At 43.0% G+C, this 22,021-nt stretch overlaps 1 protein-coding gene across 3 annotated transcripts in view; it reads right to left on the reverse strand.

The window, feature by feature from the left end:
• Positions 1-8,638: 8,638 nt before the first annotated feature.
• TSPAN9 (tetraspanin 9) overlaps positions 8,639-22,021 on the reverse strand; it is a 170,316-nt gene continuing 156,933 nt past the window's right edge. For all 3 annotated transcript variants that reach the window (XM_031050089.2, XM_031050088.2, XM_005150231.4), the window contains 6 exons: positions 16,769-16,960; positions 14,429-14,503; positions 12,818-12,919; positions 11,734-11,865; positions 11,533-11,616; positions 8,639-10,780 (listed from right to left, as the gene is read on the reverse strand). In XM_031050089.2, the coding sequence (XP_030905949.1) occupies positions 10,709-10,780; positions 11,533-11,616; positions 11,734-11,865; positions 12,818-12,919; positions 14,429-14,503; positions 16,769-16,960 (657 nt within the window). In that variant the 3' untranslated portion in view covers positions 8,639-10,708. The remainder of the gene's footprint in view (positions 10,781-11,532; positions 11,617-11,733; positions 11,866-12,817; positions 12,920-14,428; positions 14,504-16,768; positions 16,961-22,021) is intronic.

Raw genomic sequence — 22,021 nt, forward strand, 5'->3', positions numbered from 1 at the left:
GGAGGCGCACAGGTCGCATCACTGCTCGGCCTCTGGGCGCTTCCGTTACCGGTGGCAGAAGGGGCGGGGCACCAGCTCAACCGGTCGCGCTCGATAGGCTCGTGAGAGAGCGGGACGAGGCTTGGGGTGGCAGTGAGCGGCGGAGTAGGAGGTGCTGGAGAGGGGCTGCGGTTTTGTTGTGTCGAGGAGAGCCGCCGGCCCACCGCTGTGGCGTGTGGCGGCCTGTGGCTGCCTGTGGCTGCGGGGACTGTTTCCTGTCAGTCGCTTGGGTTCGGGCTCTGGCAGTCTTGTCGGTGCCGCACAGTGTAGGTTGGGTTTTCGCGATGAGAGACTGTGGTGAAGCACCCCTCACTGATCTGAACCCCACAGTGGTTTTTCGTTCTTCCGATTGTTGGATGTTCTTCTGGATAGCCGTGGATTTTACCAAGGAATTTTTACAACCCAGAGTTTTCCAGTGAAATAAACACATACTTGAGCCAGTCTATGCATTTAATTCTGTACATAGTATTTTTAAGAGCTGGTACTGATACAGGGGTAATCAATGTACAGGGGGGTAATACAGAGAAATTGTACAAGGGGGTTAAAGCAATTCCTTTGCTTAAACAAAAGTATTGTCTGTCTTAAGTACCTAGCATGCCAAGGCATTGATTACTTCTGGAGGGGGAGAAGCAGATGCTTAGCTAGATGCTTAGCTCTAGTGGTAAGGGACAAAAGCAGATGTTTGGTTCTACTGATAAGCGGGGGAGAAGCAGACTGGGCGCTGACCAAATCCTAAGGCCATGTCTGAAGATAAAAAGGTGTAAAGTTTAAGAAGAGGAAGACTCATTTACTTCATCTTGAAGACCCCTACCCACAAGAGGAAGACTCATTTACTTCATCCTGAGACCCCTGCCCCTGACCAGAAGGGGCACTGCGCAGGTGCAAAGGACCTTCCGGCTCATTATAATACGAAGCGGGGATAATAAATATGTGTAGGCGTATTGACCAACCTCATGTCTATGTATACCTTAAGAGAATAAATGTAAAGGGAGAACAACCCAGAGATGTGCATGCTTTGGAGGAGCTATCCCTGTGCACCTCAGCGCTGAATAAAAGCATACAGACTTTACAACTTTAACGAGTTGTGGAGTCTATCTGCACATCAGTACCATGTTTGTGTCAGGCATGGCAGCAGAAGTGACCATTCATAACAATCATGAGGTATGATTACCTAATGTAAAGAGGGAGTAAGAACTGCAGCCTTTTGCAGATGTTCATCAGCTGGGCCTTTGGGGCCTGCATGCAGCTTCATGCTGCAACTGAGATCTAGAAGCAGCAGCAGCAGCACTAGGACTGCTTAGTAAGAGAGGCCATGGTCATGAGCGCAGCTCACCCCAGACTCTTGGTGCAGAGACTATAGGATGAGAGCTGCAGAGCAGAAAAGCAAGCAGTGATGCCTGCTAAAGCAGTAAGCCAGTGGGCTCAAATTCAGAGAGAACATCAGGAAGAGCATGTATCCAGACTCTGACTGTGCTAACCTTGCCTCTGAATACAGAGTTAGAAAAGGTTCTTTTTCTGAGTCAAAAAGTTAAATAGCCTGTAGTGAATCACTATAGGTATTTCACTGGCATGAAAACAATGCTTCTGGAATACAGGCATTTTCTGGAAGCAGGATTATCTTTCTCCAGCCATGGTATTTGTATCAATATTGTTGGAAAGCACACAAAGATTGTGAGGACTTATTATACCTATGTTGCCTTGCTTTATGAATCTGTCACAGGGTAGAAGTAAGGGAGAATTCTGTTGCCACCTTAGCTATTGCAGAATATTTGTTGAACATTGTTTTTTGCTTGAAGAGATGCTGTCAATGCTTTATGTCTAATGTGGGCTTCTCTGAGTTATCTATTCCTGTTGTTATTACTGGCCATTGTGTATTTTTTAAATAATGGTCAGGCTTTTTGTAAAATTTGTGTAAATATATCTGAAATTACAGTGGCACAACAGTCATGGTTTTGGCTGGGATAAATTTCTTCCTAGCAGTTAGTACAGTGCACAGGTTTGGCCTCAGTCTGAGGATAATGATCTTAACACACGTGTGTTTTAGTTGTTGCTAAGTAGCACTTACTTACAACAGCCATTTTTAAAAAGAGAAAAAAGAAAACTACCTGGCAAGATCATGGAGCAGATTCTCCTGGAAACTATGATAAGGCAAATGGACAATAAAGAGAATTATCAGTGACAGCCAACACGGCTTCACTATGGGCAAATCCTGCCTGACAAATCTGGTGGCCTATGATGGGGCTACAGCATTGGTAGATAAGAGTGACTGATGTCATTTACGGGGACATGGGCACGGCATTCAACACTATCTTGCACAGCATCCTTGTCTCTAAATGGAGAGGCATGGATTTGATGGGTGGACTACTCAGTGGATAAGGAATTGGCTGTATGGTTGTACTCAGAGAGTTGTGGTCAACAGCTTGATGTCCAAGTGGACACAACTGACAAATGTTTTCTGTCATGGGTTGGTACTGATCCTGTTCAACATCTTTGTCAGCAACACTGACAGCGGGATTGAGTGCACTCTCAGCAAGCCCTCACCACAACAAGCTGTGTGGTAAAGTCAACACACTCGAGGGAAGGAATGCCATCCAGAGGGACCTTGACAGGCTCAAGATGTGGGCCAGCACAAACCTCGTAAAGTTGAACAAGGGCATGTGCAAGGTCCTGCTTCTGGGTCAGGGCAATCCCAAGCACAACTAGAGGATAGGGAAAGGAAAGAGATTCAGAGCAGCCATGCAGAGAAGGACTTGGGGGTGCGGGTTGGTGAGAAACTGAACATGACCTGGCAATGTGCACTTGCAGCCCAGAAAGCTGACCTCATGCTGGGCTTCATAAAAAGGAGCATTTCCAGCTGTTTGAGAGTGGCGATCCTGCCCCTCTACTCAGCTTTCATGAGACCCCACCTGGAACTGTGCATTCAGCTCTGGGTCCCCCAACTCAAGAGGGATGTGGACCTCCTTGAGCAAGTCCAGAGGAGGGCCACATTGATGACCACAGGGCTGGAGCACCTCTCCTATGGAGACTGGCTGGGAGAGTTGGTCTTGTTCAGCCTGGAGAAAAGAAGGCTTCAGGGAGACCTTATAGCAGCTTTTTAATACCCTACAGAGAGCCTACAAGAAATTTGGGGAGTGATTTTTTACAAGGGCACATAGCGACAGAACAATAGGGAATGGCTTTAAACTGAAAAAGGGTAGATTTAGATTAGGCATTTGGAAAATATTCTTTACTATGTGGGTGGTGAGACACTGGCAAAGGTTGCTCAGAGAAGTTGTGGTTGCCCCATCCCTGGAAGTGTTCAAGGCCAGGCTGAATGGGGCTTTGAACAACCTGATCTAGTGGAAGGTACCCCTGCCTATGGCAGGGGGGTTGGAACTAGATGATGCCTTCCAACCCTGACCGTACTATGATTCTGTGATACCCTTTTGGCACCTCTCATTACAAGCTCAAGTCTTCTGTCTCTTGTCCTTCCACCATGCACCACTCTGAAGTGCCTGGCATGGTCTTCTTGATATCCTTGATATGGGGGAATTGCAGTTAATTCCTCCCACCCAAGACTTTTCTTCAGACTGAACAAGTCCAGGTCCATCAATTTCTCCTCCAGAGAGAGTGTTCTCTTGCCCTCCAGGGCAAGTGTTCCATCCTCCTGACTGTCTTGGGTGTCATCTGCTGCACTTGCTTCAGTTCATCACTAGCTTTCTTGTACTGATGGGTCCAAAACTGGATGCAGTATTCTAAAAGAGGTTTAACAAATGCTAGGAATCCTTTCCTTTGAACTGCTGGCTAGGGTCCTGCTAAGGATGCAGTTGGCCTACACTGCCGCCAGGGCACGCTGCTGGCTCACATCCAGCTTTCTATCCACAGGATTATGACTTCGAGAAGGGCTCCTCATCATCTAGTCATTTCCTAACCTTTATTTTTGCCAAGGTTCTTCCAATTCTTCCGAGGTGCAGACTTTGCTCTTGTCTTTATTCAGTTTCATAATGTTCCCCTGAGCTCCAGCTTGTCTATGGCTCTCTGAATATCTGAGCTTTGCCCTTGAATGCACCAAGTAGGATAAGACAAAGAAGATAAACTGCCATTATACATTATCTTAGAGGAAAAAGTTGTGATTTTTTTTTAGTATTTGCCATTTCATAATAGATTAATTTTTAATGATGTAATGATGCATTTATGCAATTGAATGATAATGTAAATGATAATGAAATATAATTCTGCTGGCATTAACTGAAAGCAAACAGAAAACAAACAGAACAACCAAAGAAGGAATACATTATAAACATTCTGTGCAAAAAAACCTGGCCAAAACATACTGTGGTATCCACAAACTTGTACACACAAAAATACTGTTTCCCAGAGGGAAGAGAAAGGAATGAGGAAATACTCTGCTTATTAAAGCATCGTACCTGGAGGCAATGGCTGTCCACCTCAAATGGGCATTGCTTTTGAGATGTGGAGGAAGCTGTAGAAGCAGTCATTATACATTCTTTCCTTGAAAGTCTACATCATCCTGATTTGTTGTTCAAGGAGCTGTTATATGTGTTAGGTGATTTTTCTTAACCCAACTCTCCTGAATCCTTGTGCTGAGATGCCACAAACCTTAAAAGAGAGATTAAAACACCCCCAGAAAACCCAGCTAAACTTCAGAAACTGTAGAGGGGGACAGATGATGAGAGCAGAAAGACTGAAAGTGATTCAGAGTCACCTCAGTGAGAGGAATGAACAGATCAAAAGCCTAAAAGGCAACCACAGCAGCTCTGGAGAGATGAAGGAGGTGGAGAAGTTGAGAGAGTCTCAGAGTTTAGAGACACATTACGAAGCCTGAGAGACTAGAAAAAAGCCTGAAAAAAACCTCTGGGAAGACAGAGTAGTCTCAGAGATGGTAACAAAATGGTATAAAGCCTGCAAATGTGAAGGATAAAAAAGACTAGCCTCAGAAAAGTGGAAGAAATTAGGCAAGAAAGACACCCAGACCATAGAGTAGCCTTGGAGAGGTGAAAAAAAAAATAGCAAACAGGAGGAATGCTGAGAAAGCAGAGAGTAGTCTCACAGAGACCAAGAAAGAAGAAGAAATATCGAGTCCAGTGAGAACAGATGGTATGACTGGAGAGCCACAGAAGTAGAAGCCAAACTAGTATAACCCCACTGCAGGTACAGTATGTAGGGTGGTGAAGAAACAAGCAGAGAGGCTCAAAAAGCCTCTGAAGACAGAGTAGCTACCTGAGTGTGAGAGACCAATAGGGAGGAGTTTGAGGTGGGTTGAGAGGAGAAAGGAAGGAACCTGTGGCAAAGCATGACCATGTCTCTTGTCTTTAATAAAAGAGGCATTGAGCATTGTTGGCTCAAGCATCAATCTCCAGGAAACACAATAAATAAACTCACTACCACTTAGTTTGAATAGCTAACCACAACCCTTCAAGTCCAATAGTCCAGACAGTTATTCAGCCACCTTGTCTGTCACTTATCCAAACAGTATGTCAACCATTTTCTATGGGGAATTGTGGCAAAGAGCTTGCTTAAGGCCAGGTGAACAACACTCACTGCTCTCCACTCATTCACACAAATAGCTGTCTCACTGTGGAAAGCTATGAGGGTGGATGGGCATAAGTTGCCCTGGGTAAATCTGTCTTTTCCCAATCAATTTCTTATCCTTTGTACAACTGGAAGTAGTTTCTGTGAGGAATTACTGCAGTCTTTCGGGGCAGAGAGTAGGCTGATGAACCTGTAGTTCCTGGGGGGCTCTTCCTTGCCTTTAGGGGCAGATGGCTGGGGGGAGGGAGGGTGTGCTCTACACCTCTTCATATCATCAGGAACCTCCCCTGCTCACTACAACCTCTCAAAGACACAAGCAGCTTTGTAGTGACTGTTGTCAGCTCCCTCAGCACCACTGGCTGCATGTCAAGTGGACCCATGGACTGTTGCTTTCCATGTTCCTCACTAGTTTCAACTCCAGCTGAGCTTCAGGCTTTGCAGATTCCATCCCCTCATACCCAGGCAATGGTTTTATTCCTCCAGAGCAGCCCACCCCCACTTCTGCTTCCCCTTTGTGCTTTCAGCCTCCATCAAGAATTCTCTGTTCATCCATACTGGCCTTCTGCCAGGCCTGGTAGACTTCCCACACGTAAAACGGGCCTTTCTTGTGCTTTGAGAAGGTTGTAGTAGCTACTCTTCTTTCTCCTGGGATTATATTAGCCTGATACTTCTTTCTTCCCTCCTCCAAGGCTATTCTCTGTTGCTCTTTATCCTCTCTCCTGTTTTAGCAGCTGCATGCATACTCTGCTAGTGCTTTCAGAATCTCTGCTACTTTCTTGTTAACATCTCTGGTGCACTCACTATGGTTATTTCAGGTTTTCTAGCAGTTTCTTTGTCTCTTTGAGACTACTCTGTGCCCTCTGAGTCTTTTAAAGATTTTAGTTAATTTTCCATTCTTCAATGCTACTTTTTGGGGCACTTTCAAGCTTTCTGCCTTTTTTTGGTCTTTTCTGAGGCCACATTTGGTACTACTGTGTACTCCAGAGCTCCTTTAGTATCTCTGATACTATTTTGTTATCACTGAGCCTCTGGTATTCTCTGGGGCGCCTTCTGCCTTGTCTCTTTCTATCTTGGCTTCTTGGACACTGATACATTTTGTTTCCTTGGGTACTTACAGGGTTTCTTCCTCTGAGACTCCTTTATGTTCCTGAATATCTTTCAGACTCTGTTCCTTTGCTGGCTTCTGCTTGGCTCCATTTTTTTATCTGGAGATTTTTCAGACCATCTTCTATTTTCCTGGTATTTGGAGGGCTAGTCTGTGATCTTTCTTTATATCACTGCTTAATAAATTTTCATGGTTTCTGTGACACTTTTCCGTGTCCTCTGCATGTTTTTCAAGCTAATACTTTGTCCTCTCTTCAACTATTCTATATTCTCTGGGATATTTGCAAACACTTGCCTATATTACCAGGCTCTCAAACACAATTTTCTGATCTTTGGGGATCTTTCACCCTGATTTCTGTTTTATTATTGTTTTGAATAAGGATGAGAGAGGATATTGGGGGGAGAGCTTTTCAGAGATCCAAAGCTTCAAAAACTTGGACTTCAACTGCAGTGGAGTTGGAACAGATTTCTGTGAATTATCTTTTGGAATGTTTGTTGTCCCCTTTTGGTTTTGGTGGTAGTTGGAGTTACAAAAGAAATAAGCTCAAAGAGGCACCTTTTAAAAAATCCTTTATTTTTATATTATCCTAGTAAAAATCTTTTATATAAAGGCGAATGTAAGTATTGCATAGAAGAAACACTGGTGCAAACACCACCTGGTGGGAATGGCATGTTGTTTCTTAGTGTCTACTATCTACTGCACAACAGATAGCTAGCCCATAGGCAAACATCTCCAGGTTTCCCCATGCCAGCTACAGGATGAAGCTGCTTAACTCTATGGAACAGAAGTTACATCAGAATTATGTGTTCCCTATTCCATATTGCTCCCAAGAACCATCTGCTGGGAAAACACCATTTTCCTCCTTGCCCTTTCTACACTTGACATTGCCCTCAAAAGACCATGAGGATCAGTTCCTCTGACTTTTGCTTGCACCCTTCCTTTGAGATTGTATTATTTCATGCATACAAAATGGGGGGTGGACACAGGATAGGAGAGCTGGCCTAACATGACCACAGTCCAGGAACTCAATGCATGACATATACAAGGCATCTTCTGTCATCCTGGAGAAATCTGTGCCATTGTTTTTATCATCTCACATGCTACTTAGCTATGGGCACTTGTTTTGGGTGCCATCCACGTGGGCTTCCTATAAGTAACAGCCTTGGTACCACCAGGAGGGAACAGAATTCACTGCTATCACTTCAACAGCTTTCAAATACAGTTTCTTCAAGCTGTTCTCCTACTATGTGTCTACTAAGTTCTGCTGTAGCTTCCAAGCATGAAGCACAATGAGACAGTGGGTATGCTACAGTCTGAAGGAGCACCCAGAGAAACAGCACTTTCAGACATTTGAACTGTGCTTTCATGTATTAGAGATACAGAGAGGTATGCATTTATACAAATCAATAGTTGTGTATATTAAAAATACTTTTACTCAGTATCTGTTTTTATTTAAAAACATGCTAAAAACTTAATATTTAAATAATCATCGTGACATTTGGGGAAAACACATAGCCACCCACTAGCATAAGCAAAAAAAGTGCATACATACATGAGCCAAAGCAAGCTCCCTTTGACCAGTTTACAGGACAGTTAGTGTCTTCTCTAACAAACTGACCAACACAGACTCACACTTTCCAGAGCTGTTTTTTTGTCACCTGGAAAATGGCATTGCTTTCCCTCTCCTTTCAGGATGTCTGTCATCACCTCCCACATCAGAGAGTCAGGTAGAGACACAAATCAGCCCTGCTCTTGACTTCCTTCCTGTAGGTGGCTTCATGGAGATGAACATATGAAGCTTTTGTAACTATCTCAATACTGTGCTTAAAATAGCAAAAGTAGTCATTAAAAAAAGATTTCAGGATCTATGCTGCTAGATCATGAAATGGAATGAAGCATTCTAGAAAAATAAGTTTGGATGGAAGGCAAAGTAGCTGAGTTTGCAACTACACAATTCATCTCTGAGTTACTCATAAACATTTATTTCCTTATTAATTTCACTAATATACTTTTACCATTTTTTGTACAAAAACTGCAGATTAAAATTTAAGATGTGGTAGGTACCACTGTGCGACCAAAAAGGACAGAGATGATGATCCTGCTCAGGCCTGCACCCTGCTCTTTTTGAACACCAGAGAAAGCTAGAGAAAGCTGAGCACCTCTGCCCATAGAGAGAATGCAGTGGAGCCATCAGATGAAAATTGTCCTGTCTTTTCTTGCAAAAATGGGAATGCATTTTAGCAACTTCAGATACAGTCTTACGTAGCAGCAAGTACAGTGGGCATCAGAGCCCCTTCTTCAACATGGAGCATCCATCTCCAGTGGCGCTCAGATGCTTCTGGTCCCAATTTTTGTTAGAAATGCAAGTAAAACTGGATTCAGTTTCTGTGCTTTCCCTCTGCTTTTCCCCTGATTCTTTCAAAGGCAATCCAATTGAAATAGCTGAACCCATATGGTATTGTCTGCTTCAGTGGGAAACAGCCCTGTGAAACTTTGGGCATTATGCTCCTATGGGCAAGGGCCATACTCTCAGAATAGTAATCTTCAAATTAATCCCTGTCTCCCACGCATTCACACTCCTTCCTGTCACACTGATTTCACAGGAACTTAAAAAAGTGACACATTGGCCACGCAAAACACTGTTGCTGTGAGATGCACGCAGGACCTACTAGGAAAATAAATGGGACTAAAAACTCCCAGATATGAAACAGCTGTTTCAGCCCACAAGGCTGAAAGACACAATGCAAATGATATCTTTAAAGAGTTTAAAGTATAAATATTCAAACTGGACATTAAAAAAACTTGTTTACCAGAGGTGTAGTTTGACATGTTATGGCTCTGAAAGGCACAAAATCTCCATTCTCTGTTTTGGAAATTGCCCTTTTCCTGCATCATCTGGTCACTATTAATCAAACCAACTTTTCCAGCTCAGGGAGACAGCTGTCATCTGCCTGAGGAGACCCCTTCCATGAATGGCACGGCATGACAATGTTGCCATCAAACTGCCCTGCCCTTCCCTCATATCCAGCAGCATGCCATGCCTTGGGCAAACTTTTTGAAACAGACATCACAACTGTGAAATCGGTTGCCAACTAGCCAGTAGGCCAGACTGCAGTCTCTTTCCTTCATGTCAGGGAGCAGTAACTTGCTTAGTTAGTACTTTCAGCTTTCATAGTAGCATGATATCAAAGCAGCCAGACACTGCTTTGGGTGAGTAAAGGCATTGGAACTTTGCCTTACAGGAGTAGGAAGTTCACCATCTGGTCCAAAGGAAAGGCATTGCATTCCATCTGAGGTTGTAACAAAGGCGGTTTGTTTGTTACAGTAAGGACATCAAGACCTTGGTAAATGGTAGATGATGCCTCCCCATGGACTTAAAAAGTTATGTCTTCATTTGCTTGCACCAACTATCAAGTTTGAAAAATACGCCTCTAGAGATCGCACAGTGATTCCCAAATTAATGTACAATAAATGTGTAAAACCAAACCCAGTAAGAAGTTATAAGTCAGGCTACTAAATTCTAAGCTATATCCATCATAATCATCATCATCATCATTATCATAATAAAAAAGTATACACCATAAGGTACAAGAAGCTGCAAAGCAAAGCAGCTCCAATTCCTAGGACTCTCAGAGTGGCTTTTCTGAGTCTTCCAGTAAATTAGGCAGGAGGGTTGAAAACCTAATGGAAGACTTTGAAGACTTCTGCCTTGAAGTTGAACACGTGTAATTTTTGCACATACAGCATGGATTAGTAGAGCAAAACATTTTCTTAACATTAAGAACCATTCTTATGATTTTGTGTAGAAAATCCATAGTTTTGGGGAATTTCCCCCGTCTTTGGCAAATAAATGGCAAATGTGAAAGACAAAAATAAGTCAACAAGTTGTGGTAATAACTGGACAAATAACAACAAAGTAGATCAGTCAATGGGATGGATTCCTTCAGCAGGGCTAGGCTTGGTACTTTGTCATTCCTTTTATTCATTTTTATGATGAGACAGAAGGGTTGATGTGATAATGTTTCAGAGGCTTTAGGCATCATATTTTTTGCCAGTCCTGTGAATCTGCTGGAAGAGTGTCATGGAGAAGGCCATGCCAAGAATCTGAAGGAAAACAAACAATAAAAGCTTCAGGATGGGGAGGCTGCCAAATCTTCACCGCCACCTCTGCTCATTCTCCAGCTTTAAAAGTCATTCTACACTAGCCATATTTCTCAAGTTTCAGTACTGATCAGTAAACTTGGATGTCTGTTGTTCAGGCACATGGTGATGTCTGGAGATGCATCTGCCAGAGCACAGATGGAGGCAAAAAGCTCTCAGGGCTCTTTGTCATATGTACAACAATTTTTCAGAATATACATACGAGTCACTCTTCTTTTTCACCCAACAACTTGTGCTTGTTTAGCCAGATAACTGAAATGTGACTGAAGTACTAGATGTAGGTATTCTCCCCGCAAAGTACAACAGTGATACAATAACCTCAAAACCTTAACAGATTAGGATGGTACTTCTGCATTTCTTCTTTAAAACACATTAACCTACTCAGTGGCTATGAATTTATTAGTTTTGGCAACTTCTAGAACTTGCTTCCAAATTTAAAAAAACCCAGTTCCCTAAGGGGCAGTGTAACAAATGGCTAAACATGGGAACCCCAGAGTGGTGTTTTGAAGTCAAAAGGCAGGTAAGCAAAACCCCACTGTAGCATGCCTTCTTTGTGGGACTGACTGACCTGCTTCCTTTCTGAGTACATGGCCTTACATGAGCTCATGACACAAATCTGTAATTTTTGACAGAGCAGAATCAACAATGCTGATGGCAAATCAAAGATATGTTGACAAACATCATACCGGTATTACCTGCATTATGAGGATGCATATCCCGATCGAACCAAGGACATGCTTATTATCATCGAACCAGGTCATGACTCTCTCATAACATCCCTGAAATGATGAAAGAAGACAACTGAAATCCCAAGGTCACATCTTCTTTCACATGCATTCTATTTTCTTCCTTCCCATGCCTCCCTGACCCTTGACCTGGACAAAAGCAAGCCTTACCGTTTTCCACACCAGTTCAGTAGAGTTCCTTCCACAGTCTTGGGAGTTTTCTGTACAACATCGGTCTGGGACAGTGTTTTCTCCCAGCACTGGGTACCAATCCGTGAAGTCATTCACACCACAGCATTTCATCTGTGACAAAAATAAGGATGCATAAATTAAGTAGCACAATTCATGAATCATGCATAACTGCAAACATTTACTGCCACTAAACTACTGTATATTTTCAAAAGGGCTGCCAAAACAGTTTTGTATGTTAAAGTGCTTTGTGCTCAGTGATCACAAAAATCAAATACTTAACATTTAGAAAAAAAAACAAACAAAATTAATGGTCCCATGCCCAAGGTTATGTTAGCCTTCTTGTCACAGATACATGAATTCAAACACCGAAACATTAGGTAATCTGCCCACAAGTTTACTGTGAGGGTGGTGAGGCACTGGAATGGGTTGCCCAGGGAGGTTGTGAATGCTCCATCCCTGGCAGTGTTCAAGGCCAGGTTGGATGAAGCCTTGGGTGACATGGTTTAGTGTGAGGTGTCCCTGGCCACGGCAGGGGGGTTGGAACTAGATGATCTTAAGGTCCTTTCCAACCCTAACTATTCTATGATTCCATGATTCTATGATAAGTGCTGAACACCAAAAGCCTAGCTGCCAAGGCTCCAGTTCTACCTATGCAGATTTTGCAGCCTCTCTGTTTCAGATCATTTCTGTGCTAGTGGTTGGCACAGAGAATCTCAGAGAGAGGTAAGCATCTTTCACCTTATAGAGTACACTTTGATACTGGATTTCACCATGGTCCCTGGATGCTCGAGAGTGCAAAATCAGAAATCAAAGTCTGATTTAGCCATCTTTTAGCCTTGGCGCAAATGCCAAAGTCAACAGCAGCAACCTTTATGGTCAAATTGTGGGGTTTTGTTTGTTTCTTTTTGTTTGTATTTGGTTCTGGTTTTTGTGTGGGGTTTTGGGGTTTTTTTTGTTTGTTTGGGTTTTTTTGTCTGTTTTGTTGCTTTTTGGGTTTGGGTTTTTTGTTTTGGGGTTTTGTTTGTTTGTTTGTTTTTGGATTTTTATTGAGAAAATATGTTACCTCTGCCTGAATGATATTCCATGCATTTTTCAGTCCAACATTATTTTCTGAATTGTATAGCTTCATACCTTCCTTCAAGTCTTTCTTTGCACTTTCACTGACCTGCATGATATAGAAAATACAGAAAGTTAATGCACTGCAGTTCAGAGGAAAGGACCAAATGGTACAGTCTTGCATATAGAATGTATCCTTCTCACTTTCTCTCACCCACAAACTTAACATGGTTAGAAGAGCTCCATCATAGCTTCAAGACTCTCACAAGTCAATGGGACCTTTCAGAACCTGCCAAATTCCTACTTTCTCCCTCAGATTGCAAAATACTAGGTTCTCATGAGATAGGAGACCAAATAGCTTCCCCTCTACTAAAAGACCACCATACAGTCATCATCTCATCCAAACTAACTGAAAAGGCATCAGTAGGAATTTGCTGACATTAATTTTGCTAGAGAGAGCTGCTGGCAATACACACAACAGCCTCTCCTGCATGTAACCTATGGCCTAATTTAATTTGCTGACATCATAAAACCAGAGTCCCAGCCTCTCACACTTAACATAGTTATTCCTTGCACAAGTTCAGGCAGACTATAGTAAATGGCCCATACAAAATCAATAGAAAAAGAATATTATTATTGCTCTCCTTGTGGGGACAGGCTTGTAGAATTTATGATTTTCAAACGTACTCTTCTTTCTATAGTGGAGAAAGTTGGAATGCTTAGCAGGAGATCTGAGATGTCCCATTTCTGGTATGCATTTCAGTCTAAGCATGGAGTCCTGGATGCAGGATGGCTCTGACAGCAGTGAGCTGGCAGCAAGGAAAGGATTATGGGTCCTGCCATAAGGTCTTTGACATCCCATTCAAAATCATGAGTTCAGCCTAGCTCCTTGAGAATGGCAGGCATCATGACAATGTGGGAAGAGATACAACTCTGGTAGTATCTCTGTTTTAAAATCAGTCTGGACATGCTCATAGTGTAAGGCTCTGTCTTGTGTTTAGCAGAGTTCTCCAGTTCCCTGAGGATTTTTCCAGTCTTGCCCGACAGGCCAGCCAGTTTTTCCTACTTAACTTAGTCTCTACTAGATAGCAGATTCCTATAGATGGGCTTTATGAGAAGCTGCCTCTTGATCCCTGTCAAACTCTTTAGGACTGACCAGCCAAATGAGAGAGCTGGTGGCATCTGTAATAGCCTATGAATATTCCAGGCCCCTCTCCTCCAGTACTGTTCCAGGGTTGGCCCTAAGGAGCTAACAAGGTTTTAAGCAAGATGTCTCACAACTCAGGTCCACAAGATGATTAGCAAGAAGCTAATCACACAGCTGTATTGAAGCCTATTTCAGCTGTTAGGAGAAGACTAAGAGGGAGGCCCTGGATTATGGTTTTATTCCAGGGAGGAAATTGTAAAGCTCAGAGGGTTCTTCTCTTCTGTTTGCCCTCTTCATCACTTCCTTTTCTCCCTGTAGAAGCAGCTTACATAAATCAGCCCAGATCTCAAGGTTAAAACTTCACCAAAGTGAAGAGCAAGGAGAACCCATATATCTCCATCAAACAAAAGCAAACTGAACCTGGTTTACATGCTAGCACAGATAATTAATCTATATGGCATATTTGCTTACCTTGTCCATATAAACAAAGAACAAAATGAGTAGAATCAGCTCTGCCAGGAGAATTATCAGCAAAATGATGAAAAACTAGAAGAGAAAACAGACAGCATATACGTACTTGCCAACTACAGAGCAAACCTGGGGCTGCTAGAAACTCTGAAGACTATTGGCCTTGTCCTCTAAACCTTTCTTCTACTGCAAGGAGGATTTCAAACTATTTGAAAACTATTTGCAAACTTGCAAAGTTTGATTTCAAACTATTCAGGCATACTGATGCTTTATGCCAGTAAAACTTCTGTAGGTTTCACCATGACAAAGCTCACTTGCATTCTCTGTATCTTAGTTTTGGCCTTACTCCTCGTTTGCAAGTTTCAGCAATGCTTTTTTTGACTGCTGTCAGAGCACACAGCCCTGATTGACAGTTGATTTCCTTCATGCAGCCTACAGAACAGATGCTAAACCCACTGCACAAAGATCAATGTGATGCACCTCAGGTAGGCTTTAACCACAGGTACTTAGTTGCCTGTTGAAACAGTTTTTATATTACTCAGCTCTTCTATTCCCAGCTCTCTGTAGCTGAGGTATGTCTGCAGGGGCATCCCAAGTGTAAGCTTCAGTAGTTTCTCACTATTTTTCATGCCCACTAGTTGCCTTTATGTGCTAATGGACTGCCACATAAGTATGGCATCCTCCACAAAGACACTGGGGGAGATGTAACATGCAGTGCAGCACACTCTCCAGTTGGAAACCTGTGATAATCATGATAGTATAAAAAGACTTTCGCAGAACCTTGTAAGACTATTGTCCTGGTCTTGGCTAGGGTAGATTAATTTTCTTCCTAACAACTGGTGCAGTGCTGTGTTTTGGCTTCAGCCTGGGAACAATGCTGATACACTGATGTTTTAGTTGTTGCTCAGTAGCACCTTGGTCAAGGAATTTTCAGTCTCTCACACTCTGCCAGTGAGGAGGGGCACAAGAAAGTGGGAGGCAGCAGAACTAGGACAGCTGACTGAAACTAGCCAAAGGGATATTCCATACCATAAAATGTCATGCTTAGTGTATAAAGTGGGGGGAAGTTAGCTGGAAGGGGCCAATTGCTGCTTGGGAACAAGCTGAGCATCAGTTACTGAGTGGTAAGCAATTGTACTGTGCATCACTTGGGGTTTTTGGTTGGGAGGGAAGCTATCCTTTATTATTATTAGTAGTAGCAGTAGTAGCAGCATTATTATGTTATATTATAATAGTATTAATATTATATTTACTTTATCTAAATTATTAAACTGTCCTTATCTCAACGTGCAGGTTTTTACCTTTTTTCCAATTCTCCTCCCCATCCCACTGGGAGAGGGGAAATGAGTGAGTGTTTGCATAGTACTTAGCTGCTAACTGGGCTAAACCATGACAAATATAAACACTCTTAAAAAACACAAACCAAAATTACAGTTTAGGTGGATAAACAACATTACTATTCTCTGTTTGCTTTCCTATCTGTACAACATAGAAAACCAAGGAGCAGACAGCAAAAAACAGGTGCTAGTTTGTCCTCCAGTTTAATTCTCTGAAGTGGTCTAAAGAATGCTCCCTGCCTGTTTCACAACACCATGTAAGGGAGGCTTTTACACAAGAAAACCTCATATGCTCCTTTATGTCGCAGCACCTGTGATTCATAAGCTGTGACTGAATTTTAAGCAGTCTACTTTGAAAGTCCTCCTCTCACTTTCTGCCACAATACCTCTCTCCTTGAGGTGAGAAAAAGCATAATGAAGCCTCCTGCATTTATGCAAGAGAAGTGACCCACACTGTGTTTTCTGAGAGCAGTTCCCAATCTCTGTGCTTCAGCGCTGGACAAAGGATCAGATTTGGGTTTTTTTTCCCTATTAGCAAGCCCTGGCAGAGATTATGACTTCTTAACTTTGGGTCAGATGGTTTCCACCAACCTTTGACAAAGGCCTTAAATAAAAGCAAAGTAGAAAATAGCCATGAGAGGCTTTGAGTGGCATCCAAAAGCAGCTGCGCTTAAGATTTTTCAGTAGATTCTTCTACCAGACATTTCCGAAAGGGTTATCCAGGTTGACCCTACAGTTCATGTTTAACCATTCAGAGGTAACTAACAGCAGTAATTTGCTTTGCTATCTAATACATTATGGCACATAGTAACAAGGATACACTTGCTAATACATCAGTTATACCACTGTGACCAAAGCTGCGGGATGTCCTATTGCAAGCATACAGAAGACTGAAAGCCAAGGGCAACATTATAATGATCCACAAGACTATTTTGCACTGGTCATTCAAACAAAATAACAAAGCAACAGTCACAGGTCTTAGTGAAAGGAAGTAATGATGTCTTACACTCAACAGGAGGCACTTGTTTTCCTTGATAGCACCTAGGCAGCCCAGAAAGCCGGTCACCATGATGACTGTACCAATGGCAATGACTAGGTTGGCAGCTGAAAGCGATGGAAAGCTGGGAGAAAACGTGGCGAAGTTTCCTTGCGACACTGACAGCCAGATGCCCACACCCAGCAGTCCACAGCCACATAACTGCAAAAATATAAACAAAAGAAAGGTTTTACCATTAAAACAAATGGAACTGGGTCCTTCCCCACACTCTGAAAGGAAAGAATTTCTCAGGCAAATTCTCAGGTTAACTGTTCTGCAGTAGTGCTTGCACTGGCTTGGTGATGAAACAAAGTGAAACTGAGTGGTTTTACTTAGACTTGGTCATGTCACCTGCACTTATAAATCTTTTGAGTTAAAAGCCACTGGATGGCAGAATTCTCTTTTGAAAGACTCAGCACATGAAACCAGGGCTACCCACTGATGACCCTACAGCCCAACCCAATGCAATTTTTCTGTAGGAAAATAAAAAAAAACATTATTTGAAAGACTGTTCCATTTAGCTTATTTCTGCAGTCATCTACAATGTCTTAGAGTATCCAGCCCCATATTTCCTCATCATAGGACAGGCAAGAAATTATTCTGGAGATAATTACAATTAGTAGCATCATTTCAATAAATATTTGTCATAAACTGCCCAGTCTCAGTGGCCAGGTTGGATTTTAATATGAGTTCTCAATACCTTTGCTGTTGGTTATCAGTGTTAACTGTCTCAAAAATCAGATTTCTAGGTTTATTGTCTACAGGAAGCTCAGCTTCTGCTACTCTCTGTAGGTGAGAGAACCTGAGGGAAATGCAAAGCTTCTAGATAAAATTCACTTTGATTCTCATTCTTAATAATACCATGTCTGGTTAAAGAAATAAGGTTTCCTACCCTAAATCACAGGGTCCATTTTTAGGAAGAAGGACGAGTGTTGCATTACACGGGGCCTAAAAGCTGGCCATATGTTAGTACTTGTTCAAAATGGCTGTTACACAATTTCCCATCTGACCTGTGATCACTGGCAGTGAAATCAATAGTAGCAGTTAGCTGCACTTTCATTACATTTGTGAGCTACTATAACAATCTCCTGCCAAATCTTGCCTCTAGTCAGAGGAGAAATTCACAGAATCATAGAGTGGTTTGGGTTGGATCGGATGCTCCAATTCCAACTGCCCTGGCTTAGGAAGGGGTACCTTAAACTAGGTCAGGTTGCCCAAGGCTCTGTCTGATCTGGCCTTAAACACTGTCAGGTATGGGGCATCCACAACTTCTCTGAGCAACCTGTGCCAGTGTCTCACCACCCTCATAGTAAAGAATGTTTTCCCAATGCCTAATCTAAATCTACCCTCTTTAGTTTAAAACATTCCCCCTTGTCCTGTCACTTCATGTCCTTATAAAAAATCCCTCTTGTGCCCTTGTGAAAAATCCCTGTAAAACATTTCTTGTAGGCACCCTTTAGGGTACTGAAAAGCTGCTGTAAGGTCTCACAGGAACCTTCTTTTCTCCAGGCTTAACAAGCCCAACTCCCCCAGCCTGTGTCAATGGGGGAGGTGCTCCACCCCTCTGATCATCAATGTGGCCCTCCTCTGGGCTTGCTCAAGCAGGTCCACATCCCTCTTGTATTGTGGGTCTCAGATCTGGATGCACTGTTCCAGGTGGGATCTCACGGGAGCAGAGTAGAGGGGCAGGATCACCTCTCTCAACATGCTGGTCACGCTCCTTTTGATGCAGCCCAGGATACAGTTGGCTTTCTGGGCTGTGAGCACACACACTGAAGCTGGCTCATGTTCATTTTCTCATCAGCCAACACCCCCAAGTCCTTCTCCCCAGGGCTGCTCTGGATCACCTCTCTGCCCATCCTGTAGCTGTGCCTGGGATTGCCCTGACCCAGGTGTAGGACCTTGCACTTGGCTTGGTTGAACTTCATGAGGCTGGCATTGGCCCACATCTTGAGCCTGTCAAGGTCCCTCTGGATGGCATTCCTTCCCTCCAGCGTATCAGCCGAACCTCACAGCTTGGTGTGGTGAGGGCTTGCTGAGAGTATGTTCAATCCCACTGTCAAAGATGTTGAACAGGATCAGTCCCAATACCAACCCCTGATGGACACCATTTGTCATTGGTCTCCATTTGAACATCAGGCTGTTGACCACAACTCTGAGTGCAACTATCTAGCAAGTTCCTTATCCTGAGTGGTCCATCTGTCAAATCCAGGCCTCTCCAATATAAAGACAAGGATGACACGCAGGACAGTGTCAAATACCTTGCACAAGTCTAGGTAAATTCACGTCACCTTCATTGGGAGGGTGACTGGAGGTCAGCGGCATCCCACCCACCCCAGAGTGTTTTGCTCCAATTTACTTGGAGCATTGCAAGGGAAAACTGAAACAGTACCTAATCATTACAGTGGTATCCCAAAGCTGCTGGTGCTCACAGGTCAACAGTGAGGAACAAGAGTAATAAAAGTTCCTACCATCTGGCAGGTTTGCCACACCAGGTCACCCCCCTGTGCTTGCATAAACTTACAGCTTTTACTCAAATGGAAACTCAAGGTCAGAGAACAGTACCTGCACTAAATAGGGTCAGTCCTGCCTTGTGAGGAACAACATTCTGGCATGATGAAGAGTAACAGACCTAACTTTTTTTTGGAAAATACCCCCACTCTGCCTGAGCTGATTTTATCAGCAAGGCAGAGAGTTCAGGGTATAACTGGCTTCGTTTTCATAGAATCATAGAATGGTTGAGTTAGAAAGGCCCTTAAGAACATCCAGTTCCAACCCCGTGCCATGAGCGGGAACACCTCACCCTAGGCCATGTCATCCAAGGCTCTGTCCAGCCTGGCCTTGAACACTGCCAGGGATGGAGCATTCACAACTTCCTTGGGCAGCCTCTTCCAGTGCCTCACCAGCCTCACAGTAAAGAACTGCTTCCTTGTATCTAACCTGGACTTCCCCTGTTTAAGTTAAAACCCATTACCCCTTGTCTTTTTGCTGCTTCACAGAACAAAAAGAAAAACTAGAATAGCATCTTCTTGCATTCATGTCACCTTATCTATGAATCAGGCTTACGCTCACATATGCAGCATTATTTTGTTCTACTTGCCCTGTGACCCTTCTGTCCCCTCTGAAACTCCTTCCTAGTTTGCTTGAAGCTTTTGAAACTGCTTTGCATCCAGGGAGATTCACCAGTTTGGTGAAGAATTGAGACTAGGAACACACCTTATGCAAGATGCTCACAAGCATTCCCATGGGAGGCGGAATAAAGCCTCTCCCAATGTACCGAATTCACAAGAGCTAACATCATGCAAAGCCTAAAAATATAGAGTTGTGTAGGAAGAGAAAGAGAATAAGAGATGGAGATTACCTATACTGCATTGGTGGTTACTTCCAGGCCTCCTTACACCTAAGCATTAGTTCAGCAATCGGGAAAATAAACCCCCTACAACTATCTAAACCCAGCATATCCATTGGGAAACACAGAGGAAATTTTCAACATTCTTGTAAGGAAGCTGCTTCCAAAACTCAAAACAGTAACTCCACACTATGTGCTGGAGAGTCTTGTGTCACTAGGTGTGAATAAATTTCACAACATGTGGTTCTTGTAGCAGATCTGGATGCAGCTGCAAGATGAATGTGTGTAGCAGGAAAAAGTTAAACAGCTACTATTCTTATGAAAAGACTGGTACAACACACAGACATGAATGTGGCAGGAAAAGGGCACAGGACTTTCATCTCTTCCCCCAAATCTGTCTTCTCCAATTAGTAGTCTTGACGTGATTTCTCATTGCCTTTCATGGTACATGCATGAAGTCAATGTGAATTTGAAGCATTCTGGGGGAATGCAAAGCAAAAGCCTCCTGATCTGCTGCAGGACCCAGTGGACATCACCACAAGTTTAAACTGTCCACAGTTCATGGAATCAGCCACCCTGTTGCTCCTGCCGTAAACTGAAACGACTCTGTCCTTGAACTGCTGCAGTTTTGGTGCCTCAAGCCCTCTCAGGAATCCACTCTCTGGCTCTGCTGATTTAACTGTTGGATGAAAGCTACCTTCAAGTGTAGGAAATCAGGAAAGTGACAAGTCCACTGGTGCTCCATGGGATAGACATGAAGACAGAAAAGGACCCAGAGCAGAAGGAGAATCAAAGCTGGAGAGCAGAAATATGAACAGAACTCTACACAGTCTCAATTTAGGAGACTCTATATATACTTCCATATGTATGGAGAGATTAATTCTTCACTTGTGGTAGCCACTGTAGTATTTTGGCAAACTCAAGGGCAAAGCACGTTGCTGATTTGCAGAAGGCTTCTCACCTAATGTACCTTCACCTTTCCATAGGATGGAAAGCAAGGAAGAAGCATTAAGCACTTGATGTGAAATGTCTGCAATGAAGGTCTCATGAATTAGCAACACACCTGTGCTGTCCCTATGCAGACTACTATGCAGATATGACTTGAATGTCAAACACATGAACACACTGGGAGAAAAGTCTTCTACAATGTGAAATCAAGTGGTGTGTCAGCTGAGGCAGCAGATATGTCCACATTTGCTCTTTCTTCCTGCAATTCTAATGTCCTGCTGAAAACAACCATAGAATATCATTTCCAGCTGCTGTAGAGAGTGGATCAGCATGCCACAATGCACAACGGGATTATAGTTCCTTTCAAAGCTTTTTGACAATGCACGTTAGTGTAGTACTAAAATTATACCAAAGTATCTGCACTGATCATGCCCTCACTGTAGCTGATTCCCAGGCCCACTGGGCAAGCTAAGGTAAGTTCTGCTTTTCATACTTCTAACCTGCCAAAGTAAGACTTGTGCATTCCTAAACCATATAGAAAGTTCAGATTACATTAAAAAAAATAATAAAGGTGATGGACGGGCTATTAAAGAACAAGGCTGATCTATGCAAACAGGATTATCTACAGTGACTGAAGAGAGTAAATAGGGAGACCTGCAGGAGACTTAATTAAAGATAACATCCTGAAAACTTCCACAAGGTGGCATCCCATACAAACAGCACTACCCGTTTAAGTCTACTTTTTCTCCTCTCCAGAGCTGCTTAATTTTTGTGCGTTCTTCTCTGTTTTCATCTCTGTCATTCTGAGTAGCAGCACTGTTGATGGTAAAACTTATGCTTTAAATCCAGGCCAAATGCTTTTTTCAGTCATGCTTCTTAAAAAAATCTCTTATAATTCCCCTGACTTGAGACTCACTTGCATACAA

This window comes from Melopsittacus undulatus, chromosome 5, assembly GCF_012275295.1.
Source record: "Melopsittacus undulatus isolate bMelUnd1 chromosome 5, bMelUnd1.mat.Z, whole genome shotgun sequence".
Classification (NCBI taxonomy): domain Eukaryota; kingdom Metazoa; phylum Chordata; class Aves; order Psittaciformes; family Psittaculidae; genus Melopsittacus; species Melopsittacus undulatus.